This window comes from Alosa sapidissima, chromosome 9 (genome assembly GCF_018492685.1).
Source record: "Alosa sapidissima isolate fAloSap1 chromosome 9, fAloSap1.pri, whole genome shotgun sequence".
NCBI classification, from domain to species: domain Eukaryota; kingdom Metazoa; phylum Chordata; class Actinopteri; order Clupeiformes; family Clupeidae; genus Alosa; species Alosa sapidissima.
Genome location: NC_055965.1, coordinates 29,237,048 through 29,249,963, shown reverse-complemented (window position 1 = coordinate 29,249,963; position 12,916 = coordinate 29,237,048). Strand labels below are relative to the sequence as shown.

General features: G+C 41.1%; 7 protein-coding genes across 33 annotated transcripts in view; 4 read left to right on the top strand and 3 right to left on the bottom strand.

Moving 5' to 3' along the window:
• Nucleotides 1-114, top strand: part of LOC121719428 (calpain-2 catalytic subunit-like) — a 35,762-nt gene extending 35,648 nt beyond the window's left edge. For both annotated transcript variants that reach the window (XM_042105054.1, XM_042105055.1), the window contains one exon: nt 1-114. This exon is cut by the window's left edge and continues 316 nt beyond it. The gene's annotated coding sequence lies outside the window, so the exon portion shown is untranslated.
• The window catches only part of LOC121719407 (NACHT, LRR and PYD domains-containing protein 3-like), an 851,137-nt gene that overhangs the window by 373,606 nt on the left and 464,615 nt on the right, over nt 1-12,916 (top strand). The window lies entirely within an intron of this gene.
• LOC121719377 (NACHT, LRR and PYD domains-containing protein 12-like) overlaps nt 1-12,916 on the top strand; it is a 732,803-nt gene that overhangs the window by 382,465 nt on the left and 337,422 nt on the right. The gene's annotated exons all lie outside the window — the stretch shown is intronic.
• On the top strand, nt 7,203-7,625 carry LOC121719673 (histone H4). The gene has a single exon (XM_042105479.1). It carries the CDS (start codon nt 7,314-7,316, stop codon nt 7,623-7,625), a length of 312 nt encoding a protein of 103 aa, XP_041961413.1. The 5' UTR covers nt 7,203-7,313.
• On the bottom strand, nt 8,235-8,689 carry LOC121719640 (histone H3). Its single transcript, XM_042105438.1, has one exon. It carries the CDS (start codon nt 8,664-8,666, stop codon nt 8,256-8,258), a length of 411 nt encoding a protein of 136 aa, XP_041961372.1. The 5' UTR covers nt 8,667-8,689; the 3' UTR covers nt 8,235-8,255.
• Nucleotides 9,780-10,220, bottom strand: LOC121719649 (histone H2A). Its single transcript, XM_042105450.1, has one exon. It carries the CDS (start codon nt 10,204-10,206, stop codon nt 9,829-9,831), a length of 378 nt encoding a protein of 125 aa, XP_041961384.1. The 5' UTR covers nt 10,207-10,220; the 3' UTR covers nt 9,780-9,828.
• Nucleotides 10,908-11,754, bottom strand: LOC121719618 (histone H1-like). Its single transcript, XM_042105407.1, has one exon. The coding sequence runs from the start codon at nt 11,718-11,720 to the stop codon at nt 11,106-11,108; it is 615 nt and encodes a 204-aa protein (XP_041961341.1). The 5' UTR covers nt 11,721-11,754; the 3' UTR covers nt 10,908-11,105.

Below are 12,916 nucleotides of genomic sequence, written 5' to 3'. Positions count from 1 at the left end.
AACTAGCATCAGTTATGCAGCACCTTAGTAATAGCCATCATGTTATCAACGGTCCAACACAAACTTTTATATTTTTGTACAATAAAAGTAATTTTAATATTTTCTGTTAAGGTATTACCACTTGTTGTATGTGATGTTTATTGCCAAAACCCCCACGCATACATTTAGCCACATCAAGGTAGGAATTTCACGGCGGCCACAACGGCCATGGTCATCGTTGACCCTTGCGTTGGCCATGATGCCCCTTTGAAAATCAAAGGTTTATAGGCCACTGTGGCCTTGGTCCCCCTTCTGTCAATATTCTGCTTTGCGTCTGTCTAATAGCGATTGTCATTTAGCCATATTAATGGTGAGCTTTTTTGTCAACAAAGCAACGTCTTCTGAAAAGTAATGGCAATACATGACATTGACACACAACATTATCCACATACACCACAACACATACCCATATGCACTGAAAAGAAAAGTTTCGGATGAACAAATTATTTTTCTTTGAAACCCTCTTTGAGACTCCTGGAATTTATAAAAAGAAAATGACTCAAAAAAAGAGCCATAATAACCAGCCAGTGAACCTTAGTCATGGGTTCTGTTGCCGTTTTCACAGAAGAGTGCTTTTGCGCGTGTGTGTGATTTCACGGAACGCTCTGATTCAAACCACCGCACTGCTGAACCAATTTGTCAAAGATTGTGCAGGTGTAAAGAAACATCGACACACACACACACACACACACACACACACACACACACACACACACACAAAGCACAGTAAAAGGCAACAGGTCTTCAACAGAAAGGGCAACGTTGCAGTGAGAGAGGAAGAGGATCGGAGGAGTGAAGATAAGACAGGAAGAAAGAAGTGTGAACCAAGAATTCCCCAGGCCAATGTGTGTGTGTGTGTGTGTGTGTGTGTGTGTGTGTGTGTGTGTGTGTTAAAGGGTGAATAAGAAACATGCAAGTGCTATAAAGTGCTAAACATGTAGCTGTCCATTCACCTATTGTCCTGGGAAATTACAGTTTTTCATAATTGCTAATACACTAAACCCCATTTTCTGAACCAAATGCTCAGTGGCCTGAACACATGATGATATATAAACAGTTTCCACTTAGTATTTTGATCATAACAATTACTTTAGGTCCCTAATGTTATTTATCTTCCAATGCGGACTAAGGAACACGGAACACACTATGATAATATTACCATGATATCATCACTTTATAGTCCAAAATACAAATAAAAATAAATAAAATAATAAATAAAAACAAAATAAAAATGTATTTTTTGTTTACATTTGTATGCATAAAAGGCATTTGTAAGCATAAAAATGTATTTTTTGTTTACCCCCCCAACCCCTATTTTGAGTTTCTGCTCGAAATTGCACACCACTAACAATGACCCGGTTTCCACATACTTTGACTTATATTCAAGTGCTTGACCTCTTTTGAAAGCAGAGGCCTAGTAGATTATTTTGGTACCAATAGATTGACTGTGTGATGAACTGTCAGAGAGTGGCAAAGGGTAGAATATTTTAGGCGGTTTTGTACATCTCTGGAAATTACCACATTCTGCCCTCTTGGTCATGTTTGGAGTCCAAGCTTGTAAATGGTGTATAATATTACTATGCTACATAGCAATATGGTGCATACAATTGATTTAGAATGTTGGGGGGAGGTGGGGGGCACTGCAATTTCTTTTTAAGTGTAGGTGATGATTCATGCAGTGAGTAGAGGGTTAACTAGATCCTGGCGACAATTTTCCCCTAGGTGGCGATATTGACCATGTCACCTATTTACAACTGGTATTTAACACAGAGAAAAAGGCTTTATCTCTCTTCATTCTGTGTTAACTGTTGACATTGTTGTAATTAGTCAATAGACTTATACTGGTAAATAATTATAATCATCTATCTAGCTTGTGTACAGAGTTAGTACAAGGAGTTGCAAACATCTAAGGAGAGATATTGCTAGGGGATTAATGGCCATACATACATGCCATGATATACTTAAATACATGTGCATGTATAATGCATAAAGCACCTTAGTAATGACCATCAAAGTTATCAATGGTCAACAACACACAATTTTCTATTTTTGTACAATAACATAAATACTGTACTTAAAGTAGTTGTATTTTTGTGTCTAAAGACACTGCACATCAATCAGGCCTAAGACGACTATAGGTAGAGGAAGAGGGAGGCCTGCAAGAGCACATTAAAGGTCTCATTCACCGAGAAACCGTTTAATACTTGTTCCTTTCGAAATACTATAGCTCACTCCAAGTTGCATATGCATGCTGCACATGAAAATTATCTTCTACCTCCATTGCCCGCATTAGCCAATGAAAGAAAATACACGGAAAAACAAGCAAATCAGAAAAAGCCCTTCCCTGTGACGCCGCAGGGAAAACAATTATTCATGGCCTCGCCCACCTTGGCTTGTGACCGCCCACAGGAAGACAGGAAGATTTTGGCTAGGAGATTGTCTCTCTGCAGCTAGTAGGAGCTAACAGCAAGTTGTTGAGCTAACAGCAAGTTGTTAACATGGCGGAGCAAATTCGTGCCTGTGTTATTTGTGGCAATAACACATCAATGTTGCATGTCTTGCCTTAAAGAAGAGTTGAGGAAGAAATGGTTGGAATTTATCGTTGGAACACCACCACCGAAGTATAGTGCAACATTAGGTCTGTGTTCCAATAATTTCGACCACACTCACTGTGCCTGCCTACAGTTATAAAGTGGTTTTGCATCGATGTTCTGAAAACCTGGACCTGTACGTCACGACGGTCGACCACCAGCTCACAGGCTGTAAGTACAAACAAACTTTTCCACCTAACGACTGTTACAAAATAGCATGTTCATATTCTTCGTTAGCATGCATGAAAAGGGCACAAGCTAGGCTTAGGCTAGCCTATATTACAGGAAGCTACACCAGGCACGTAACTGAAGTGTTCTGTTTGAGACGTGTAAAATCAGAGAATGTCTAATAGGAAGGGCTCTGGTAAAATCCATTAGAGCAATGGTCTATTTTTTTGAACGCAGCCTACTGGCCACGCGCCAGGTGTATATAGCTACTTCCATTGATTAGACCTATTGGAAGCTAATTGTTGCAGAAGACGCAACGGAATGCTTCAGTTACGTGCCTGGTGTAGCTACACTCATAAGAAACTGTATGACCACACTACCCAGAGATATAATATCAGACAATATCTTATGCTCAACTAAGGATTGGTATTGTTCTAGTCTAAACAGGGAAAATCATCAATACCCGTGCACTATTAGGCTAAGTTGCTATAGAGCCCAGGTATTTACACTTCAGTCTAATTTATGTTTTCTTGCCATTATTACATTGGCCTTTGTAGGCCTACAATGATGTTTTGTTTGATTACTTGCTGTTTACTTAGTGTTTTGTCTTCCAGAGCACATCCTCATGTTGGGCTACACAGCTTTCTAGCCTACATTAGGTCATCACGTTAGAAGCAAAGGTTTGTGATCTAACTTTTATTGTTGTGCTAGTTAGTTTCTAGAAGTCTTTTTCTAGTAGGCTAATACAGGTTCTTATGTGCTCATCAATGTTTGGGAAAGTCAATTCATGGGTTTCATCAGGTCACTTTCCACAGGTGTATAAAATCAGTACTTCGATTATGAATGCAGACTGCATGGTGCTTGATTAATACACCTGTGTAAATGGACCTGTTGAAACCCATGAATTGCATATCAGATATAATTGATATTACTGAATGTCTTCTTGTGGGTGTGCTACTTAGTAAATCATACGCCTTACCACAGTCACTAAAATATTTTTGTTTCCATTGTGCCAGTACAGTTTTGTGTGAGATAGTGAATGTCCTGTGTACTATTAGTATCTTGTAACTTGACAGTAATACACATTTATTTACTTTAGGTACCCAAACAGAATACTTCATGAAAAGTATGAGTATTTATACAAGCACTTCGGATACACCATGGACATGGGGGCTTCTACCTCTACTCCCATCAAGCCTGTTCATCCAAGGCCAGCTAGAAGACCTCGGGTTGATCAAGAGGAGGAGGATGAAAGTGACATCTCCACAATAACACCTGATGGCTCCACCTATGGCCCAGCGCAATCAATGAGCAATGTAATAGAATCATCACAGCCAACGAATGTGTTTTGTGTGTTGTCCCTTCGGATACCCAGGACAACACAAGCCGAAACAACAACTCAGACCTTTTTTCCTAAATAATCCCAGCACCATCTTACAAAGGATCTGTAGGCCAGATGTCTGCATCGTCTGGCAAAAAGAGGACATTGTTAATTCTGTGCATAGTTTGGATGGTCTTGTTTTGTGTTTGCATTATTTTAATAGACTGCAATATTACTATTTGTCAGTGTTTCTCAAACTTTTTCAGACCAAGGACCACTTAAACAATAATAATTTAAACAAAAAAAAAAGATCACTGACCACCTAGCAAAAAAACAAAAAACAGTAGACCTACTTCAACAGTCTATTACACAATAGGCCTTCTCACTAAACCACCTTGCTTATTGTCTTTGCACCATGCTTATGCTGTCAGAGGATTCATATGATTTAAACTGGCATACTGTAGGTTACATGAGTGTTGCAGAACTGTTTGGATTTACTGTACATACAAGTTGGCTCAATATTGCAAACAACTCATCTATTATATTTTACCACATCTACTTGTGGAACACTTGACAGAGCTTGCGGACCACACTTTGAGTACCACTGCTGTATGTAAATATAATAAAGCTATTTATTGAAAATTGACCTGTTTTGTATATTAGTTGTATATTAGGAGTTGCATCAGTTTTTGTCCCTTTTAGGCTAAAGGTTTATCTTACCTTTCATATCTTCTGTCTCACAGGGGGCCATAGTAGTCATAGTCGAATGTTTAGTGCATTTTGAAGGGAGTACATTATGTTAAGGCAGACTGGTTCTAATCCTGGGTACAGGGTCATACAGACAACAAGGGTACTGGTGTTGCCCATTTTTCTAACCACATGAGCAATCCCCTTATGAAAAAGTAGTATAGGAATCTTATAGTATTTGGGGCAAAATATTATAGTAATCTTATAGGAATATTATTATACTCCGATGATTTGCATCACAAGTTCAGCTAATCAACACTGAAGGCTGACGCTACTGAATAGTTTGCCTTCTGACACCGGAGGCAAGCAGGAGTAGCTTAGTTGGTGCAATAAGTCACAATCCCCTACAATTAAGTTAAAAAAACACCACAATACAATCTATGACCATTCACAATTAATGCACATTGATGCAGTGATGGATATAATGAGATAATGGTGTTTACTTGAAGCGACAGTGAGTAGCCTACTCGTATGAAAGGAATGTTTTAGGTATAGGCTGTTAGCCGAAGGTTATAATAACGTAATAACGTTGCCTACCGTTTAACTAATGGGCCATTTAGTAGCGCTATCGAAAGCAAATTCATCTGTTGTTCCCCTCTGCAGTGTCCTGAACTACAGTCAATATTCTTAAAGTGGTCAGGGCTATAAATAATGGCGGTGTCTAATTTTTAGATCCGCATAAATATAATCTAACAAAAACACTATCTGCTTCTTAATTGTAGGCTATTTTAACTACATTTAAAAATGTTTGAAGCTAGTCAAATAAGGTGATGTAGTCTCATTAGTTTCACTTGTTTGAAGCACACATTTAGCCTATGTTTCTGTATGGCGATAGCCTAATTCTCTGAGTAGCCTAGGGTAAGTATATAATATAAAAACACAACTAAGCAATAAGGACAGTAGAAGATAAAGAATATACTAAATATACTAAAATACAAAGTATACTAACTAACACTTAATCTAAATCAATTCTAAAAACAGTATCCACATAGTGGTGATTAATCAATCAGAGGCGCTTGCAATGACTGAGGCAGGGACTGAGCCTGCAGGCTATGTTTTCGATGGTAACCCATTGTCAGTCAATAGTAAAAATAATCTACTGTGCATAACCACTGTGAAGTTTCACTTTACTAATGAGCTTAAATAATAGACAAGTGCAGATGTGTGTAGGCTACACTCCGCTAGGTTTTAGTAAAGCATGTGGAATACCTGTTCCATATGGTCTCACATGCAAGCAGATTCCTTCAAATGCACCGCTGACTATCAAATTACCGATGCACTGTTTGAAGTTGCATTGCTTGCTGTTAAAGGGAATGGCAGCTGTCATTCTCAATGATTAGAATGATGTTACGCCCAAAACACACCCATGACCGATTAAGGAACGCCTATTGCACTATCCACCCGACGTTTGATAACGTTTGATAACAAAACCACTTTGGACTGGACAACCCACTAAATTTAATTAAGCTATTTGCCAGTGACCATGTGTTTTAGATATATTAGAAATATAGCCTGCTAGGTAGGCCTGCTTTGAAAATAGAATAGGGAAAAACATAATTCCAGGTAAGCATTCAATAATGAATAGGCCTACAGATAATATAATAAATGTGAAGTGAGCAGAATTTAAGCATGGCTACATGTGACATTTTTTACAAATGTTTTGAGTCAGCTGTTTTGAGTCAAGGCTATATGCTTAGCCTATTGAATAACTTGATAATAGAGAAAACAAACCATTTTGTGGAATGATGCATCATATGAAATTTGCAGCGGTGTGACTCAAAAACAGTCTCTGATGGCCTATAAGTGACATCACACTGTCTGCCACTCGTTGCTTATCGCTGGTTATGCTTTGCATGTGTGGCATTCTGAGACGTTCTTTAATTCGGGACCATTATCGCTCGTTTCAATTTAAGACCTTGCAGTTGGAAATGTCGTTTGCTTATTCAAAGTTTGAGAGATACGCTTCACACCACCACGCGTAGACCGCCCTCTGACGAATGAACACCATTCATCACTTTTCTACTCTGCTTTACTTCTAGCAGCCTACTGCGCATGCTACATACAGCTAAACTCATAATAACCTTTTACGGTCTGTAATAACCAAATTACTTGTTCATACCATTACAGGTAGCCTTCCACGTAGACTACTACACCACTGATCTGAGCTAAGTGCTACATTGTTTTGTTTCCTCAGCGCAACAACTGTAACTGCCTATTTTTAGAATGTATCCGCTGTAAAAAGTAGCCTACCATTTTAGACATTCTCTGGGCAGGGCTTACTTTTTTGTGTTCTCGGATTGGTCCGTCGGAGTGTCACACTAACAGGTAGGGCTATGTAAATCACACAAACAGTCTTCGTCAAGGTCCTCTTCTGAACTATACTTTTCACCTCTGCACACACCTTCGTATCATAGTCGAATCAGCTTTGAAGATAGTAAGAATTCAGTATGTCAGGACGTGGAAAAGGCGGTAAAGGACTCGGAAAAGGAGGCGCTAAGCGTCATCGCAAGGTTCTCCGTGATAACATCCAGGGAATCACAAAGCCCGCTATCCGCCGCCTGGCTCGGCGTGGTGGTGTGAAGCGTATCTCTGGTCTCATTTACGAGGAGACTCGTGGTGTACTGAAGGTTTTCCTGGAGAACGTGATTCGTGATGCTGTCACCTACACCGAGCACGCCAAGAGAAAGACTGTAACCGCTATGGATGTGGTCTATGCTCTGAAACGCCAGGGCCGCACTCTGTACGGCTTTGGTGGTTAAAGATATCTCCCCATCGACTTGAACCTAAAGGCTCTTTTAAGAGCCACCCAACTCCTTAACAAAAAGTCTATTCCAGGATGTTTTTTTACACTGAGCTTTTCACGTATCATATAGGTATGCCCTAAATCTTAAATCAAAATGATTTGAAATGTAGTCATCCACCATCTTCTCACAATACAAGAAAACGATGACCACAAGAATTCCAAGGTCTGGTCGCCAGATTTTAAATACGGGGAAAAAAACTGCTATAGGGAGGGGGTGGTCTACACTGTTTCGGTGGATTCATCTCAATATCAACATTTGAACATTTTCTGAAGGCACCCACAATTTCTGCTTTGGCTTCTATGCATATGCATATTCGTTTCAAACAATTCAGCAGTTTACTGATCAAAATTGCATTACATTTTTATCGTATTGTTTTTTAATACTGAAATATAAAATACTGATAGTGTTGGGCGGTCATCAAGTGTACGTGCCCCATTATATTACACGGAATATTGAAAAACGGCGGAAACAGGGATATTACTTGGTTTTAGATTTACAAGAAAATATGAAACAAAAGCCTTTTTTCAGAAATATTGTGTGGCTCTTAAAAGAGCCTTTGTTGCGTAAAAAGGAACTTTGATTAATCTAAGCACGCTCCCCGCGGATACGACGAGCCAGCTGGATGTCCTTGGGCATGATGGTGACTCTTTTGGCGTGGATGGCGCACAGATTGGTGTCCTCGAACAGACCGACCAGGTAAGCCTCGCTGGCCTCCTGAAGAGCCATGACCGCAGAGCTCTGGAAGCGCAGATCGGTCTTGAAGTCCTGGGCGATTTCTCTGACCAGACGCTGGAAGGGCAGCTTGCGGATAAGCAGCTCGGTGGACTTCTGGTAACGACGGATCTCTCTCAGAGCCACGGTACCAGGCCTGTAACGATGAGGCTTTTTCACGCCCCCTGTCGCTGGGGCGCTTTTACGCGCAGCCTTGGTGGCGAGCTGCTTCCTCGGGGCTTTGCCGCCGGTGGACTTACGAGCTGTCTGCTTTGTTCTTGCCATTTCTATCACTCTCCTTAGAAAGTCTTTAGAAGTATGGCTTTAACGAACTGTTGTGTGAATTTATACCCTCCAGAATTTGGTTGGCCTCTAGTGATTGGGTAACCACCATGACCATGCTCAATAGCCATTGGACAACCTGCTTCATTTCCATATGGCGCCTTAATTTTTTAAATGAGTTAGACCAGCCTTCTCAGAAAGAGCGGGACATCTCATTTATTTATTGTTCAACACCAAGGGGTCACATTTTATACATAAAAGGAGATTAACATACACGGTCTTATTTGTACTCTTGGGTTTGATGTCAGTGTTTTAAATCCCCTCCAGAAAATGCATCTATAAACATAGTATGGCGTGTTGGCCTTATTGTTTTACACATCTAATAGTTTTATTTCGAAAAGGTATTGTTTGACTACTGTCTGATCTTGCTGCCTTTGTTCCGTATTTGGGCTACCGTTATGCCAAAGATTGTTAAGGCGGAGCAAGATATTTCATCAGGAGCCACTTCTGGGAACCCGGAACCAGTCAAAATCCCCCTTTATGCAGAGCAGAGGCAGCGACTGCTCCATTGAAGTCTATGGGCATAGCTCAGAATTTCACCACATATGCTAAAGTCTTGGTTCTATAGAGTTAGGAATGTGAATTTCGGGCACATTTTCATGATCCTCAAACCCTTCTGAACATTTCAGGTACATTTTTAGCATTTTTGAGCAATCCAGTCTGGAGAAAATCAACCTTATATCAGGTGTGCGCCGGTTATTTCTGCCGCTGCTGTTGGCCGGTTGCAACTTACGCTCGTCAATACGTCATCGACACGCCTCTTTATGCAGACAGGATTCGATCCCCATTTCGCGCCCATAGACATGAACTACGACGAAGTATCTTGCTCCGCCTTAACAATCTTTGGTTATGCTTAAGATCACTGTAATATCACGTCCATGACTCATGCATGTTGTCACCGAACTACGATGGCTGGTCATAATGTGCCACACCAGCAACTTGTCCTTCATGTGTACATGACGGGTCTATTTTTAACTGAACTTTCTAGCAAAATAAACACTATGTAGATAAGATTAGAGTTTACACAGGAATATATCAGCTTTCAAAAGATATATATGGGTGGCTCTTAAAAGAGCCTTTTGATTTTTTTTTTAAGACAAGTGTTTTACTTTGACTTCTCGGTCTTCTTGGGCAGCAGCACAGCCTGGATGTTAGGCAACACACCACCCTGAGCGATGGTCACACCACCGAGCAGTTTGTTTAACTCCTCGTCATTACGGACCGCCAGCTGCAAATGTCGGGGAATGATACGGGTCTTCTTGTTGTCACGGGCAGCGTTGCCGGCCAACTCCAAGATCTCGGCGGTCAGATACTCGAGCACAGCGGCCAAATAAACCGGTGCACCAGCGCCAACGCGCTGGGCATAGTTGCCTTTGCGCAGCAGCCTGTGTACACGGCCGACGGGAAACTGAAGTCCAGCCCTGGATGAACGAGTCTTGGCCTTCGCCCTTGCCTTGCCTCCGGTTTTGCCTCTTCCACTCATTGTTGTTATGTCGATGTGATAATCTACAATACCCTAGCTCTACGCTACCAACTATATATATAGTAAATAGTCGAACACTTCATTGGCTGAAAGAAAAATACTGAGAGCCAATCGGAGCACAGAGATGGATAACAAGCCCTGCCCACATTCCGTAATGGGTTCTGGCGCGATGTCATCTCTTTGTGAACGGCAGAGACTTTGTTCCAAGATATGATCATAAAATCCCTCCGTTATCGAAAAACATGTCAGTGTAAAGTGCACTAAAAGGCATACAACCTTTCTTTGTTTAGATGTAACGTTAACGTTATGACATGCCTAGTCCACCATCGTCCTTAATTTAACTTGGCTAAATATTAAGGAATACGAACCGAGCTGATATGAAATTAATTCATAAGTTCAATTTCACTAGTCAAAATCAGTTGTCCTTGATTTGATTTGTCTGTAACTGACCAGTAGAAAAACAACAGCAAACCGACAGAAACCTCCAGTTCTGACACAGTGAGTGGTCAACAGCTTGGCCTCTACGCACTACTTAATAAATAAATGTAAATATGATAAATGTAGCTTTTTTGATAGCAGGTTAACGTTACTATTTCGTTTGACTGGGTGTTATTACAATAGTAAACTGGGTCTGATGACATGTAACACTATTATTAACACAACACCACTGAAAATTGGTACTTTATATTATTAACTTGGGAAAGCCGATGTGATTGAGCGTCGTAAAACATTAGAATGTCACCGAAGTGTTAGCATCTAAGAGTGAACTGTTGAATCACTGTAATAATGATGTTGGATTGACTGCGTAAATTAGGTTGAAATAATGTTTTCATTGATTTGAGTGGGCGGCTCTTAAAAGAGCCTTTGTGGGCCCCCGCGGCGGTGATTATTTTGCCTGCTTACTTCTTCTTGGGAGCTGCCTTCTTGGGCTTTGCGGCCTTGGGCTTGGCTGCCTTGGGCTTTGCGGCCTTTGCCTTCTTGGGGCTCTTTGCTGCCTTCTTAGGGGCGGCGGGCTTCTTGGCCTTCTTGGGGCTTTTGGTAGCTTTCTTGGCCGCTGCAGGCTTCTTGACTGCCTTCTTCGGAGACTTCTTGGCGGCTGCTGGTTTCTTGGCCACTGCCTTCTTGGGCTTCTTTGCTGCGGCGGGCTTCTTGGCAGCGGGTTTCTTCGCCTTGGGAGCAGCCTTCTTGACGGCCTTCTTCGGCTCTGCCTTAGTCTTATTCAGCTTGAAGGAGCCAGAAGCGCCGGTGCCCTTGGTCTGAACCAAAGTTCCCTTGGTAACGAGACTCTTGACGGCGATCTTGACGCGAGCGTTGTTTTTCTCAACGTCGTATCCACCAGCTGCCAAAGCCTTCTTCAATGCAGCCAAAGACACTCCTTTCTTCTCCTTCGATGCAGATACAGCTTTGACGACAAGTTCACCGACACTTGGCCCGGCTTTCTTAGGACGGGGTGCTGCCTTCTTCTTGGGTGCTTTAGCCGGAGCTGCAGCTGGAGCGGGAGCAACTTCTGCCATTGTCTTCTCGATGTATTCAAACACGTCAGATCAACAGTTGAGAATGTGTGAGTGCCGTGCTTGTGAAGTGGGGTGACATTAAACTCACAATGAGAACCGTTTAGACTCAGTGGCATAAGCTCTGGGCTCACTGCACCCCGGCGAGCACCTAGTTGTGTTTTCTCCTCGCACATTTACACAGATAATTAGTCATAAAGTAGTGCCAAACTCAGAAATAAATCTCAGAGTGACACAGAAGAGTTTGTTTTCTTCTCGACGATCTAATGAAATCCGAGTTTTGTCCTTTTCCTTAGTCGTTCTAAACAGGAAAGCCAGTGCTGCAACGAGGAAATCGACTCGATATTGTGGGCTAAGGGGTGTTATAATGTGTAGAAAGTGTAGAAAATCAAGAGCAACAATATCCACATAACTCTGGAAGTAATAGCATGGGTCTCGTTAAGTTGACTAATACATTTACGGCCTCTAAATGCTCTCCGGCTCTGGTCAATTTGTGGCTGTTTTGTGCTCAGTGAAACACACGAACCAACTGCAGCGCTGAACGACTAAGCTATTGCTAACTTAACGTTAACTTACAGTTCATGTGTGCAGCTGTGGGAAGTATGATTTAATGTTACGTCCATTTGATGTAAATTCCCAACGAAATATCATACATTATTTTAATAAATATGTAAAATATGATCATGCAGATAAGTTACACATCCACTGTCACAGGGGGGAGACCAGACATGGAGTATTTTGAACGTTGGACGGTGTCTAGTAATCCATACAGTCATTAGTCCTCAGTATTATTATTATTAATATCATGTTTACTACTTTTATTAACCATTGGTTTATAATGGTTTAATAACCATTATTATTATTATTATTACTGTAATTATTAGTGTATTAAGGGGCGTGATCATTGGTTTCTTTACAATGCGTTAAGTATTAGAATTTGTCATTTACACAAGCGAATAAGATTAAACTTCTCAAACCATACGTAGCATATACACTACAATGGATTCTGACTACTAACTTTTAAATTACGTTGTAAGATGCAGAAGATGGCGTTTATCCCTTTACCCCAAACCCCTTTATAGACAAAACATGCAAAGCAAACACAATATGAAAATGCATCTCTTAGTGGTTGAGCGATTTGGTGACGTCAATCCAAAGGCGGGATTATATAACGCAGTCTTCTCGTAGGTCGTTTTGAC

Coding starts and splice junctions, on each gene's coding strand:
- LOC121719673 (XM_042105479.1), top strand. CDS start 7,314: ATGTCAGGACGTGGAAAAGGCGGTAAAGGACTCGGAAAAGGAGGCGCT.
- LOC121719640 (XM_042105438.1), bottom strand. CDS start 8,666: ATGGCAAGAACAAAGCAGACAGCTCGTAAGTCCACCGGCGGCAAAGCC.
- LOC121719649 (XM_042105450.1), bottom strand. CDS start 10,206: ATGAGTGGAAGAGGCAAAACCGGAGGCAAGGCAAGGGCGAAGGCCAAG.
- LOC121719618 (XM_042105407.1), bottom strand. CDS start 11,720: ATGGCAGAAGTTGCTCCCGCTCCAGCTGCAGCTCCGGCTAAAGCACCC.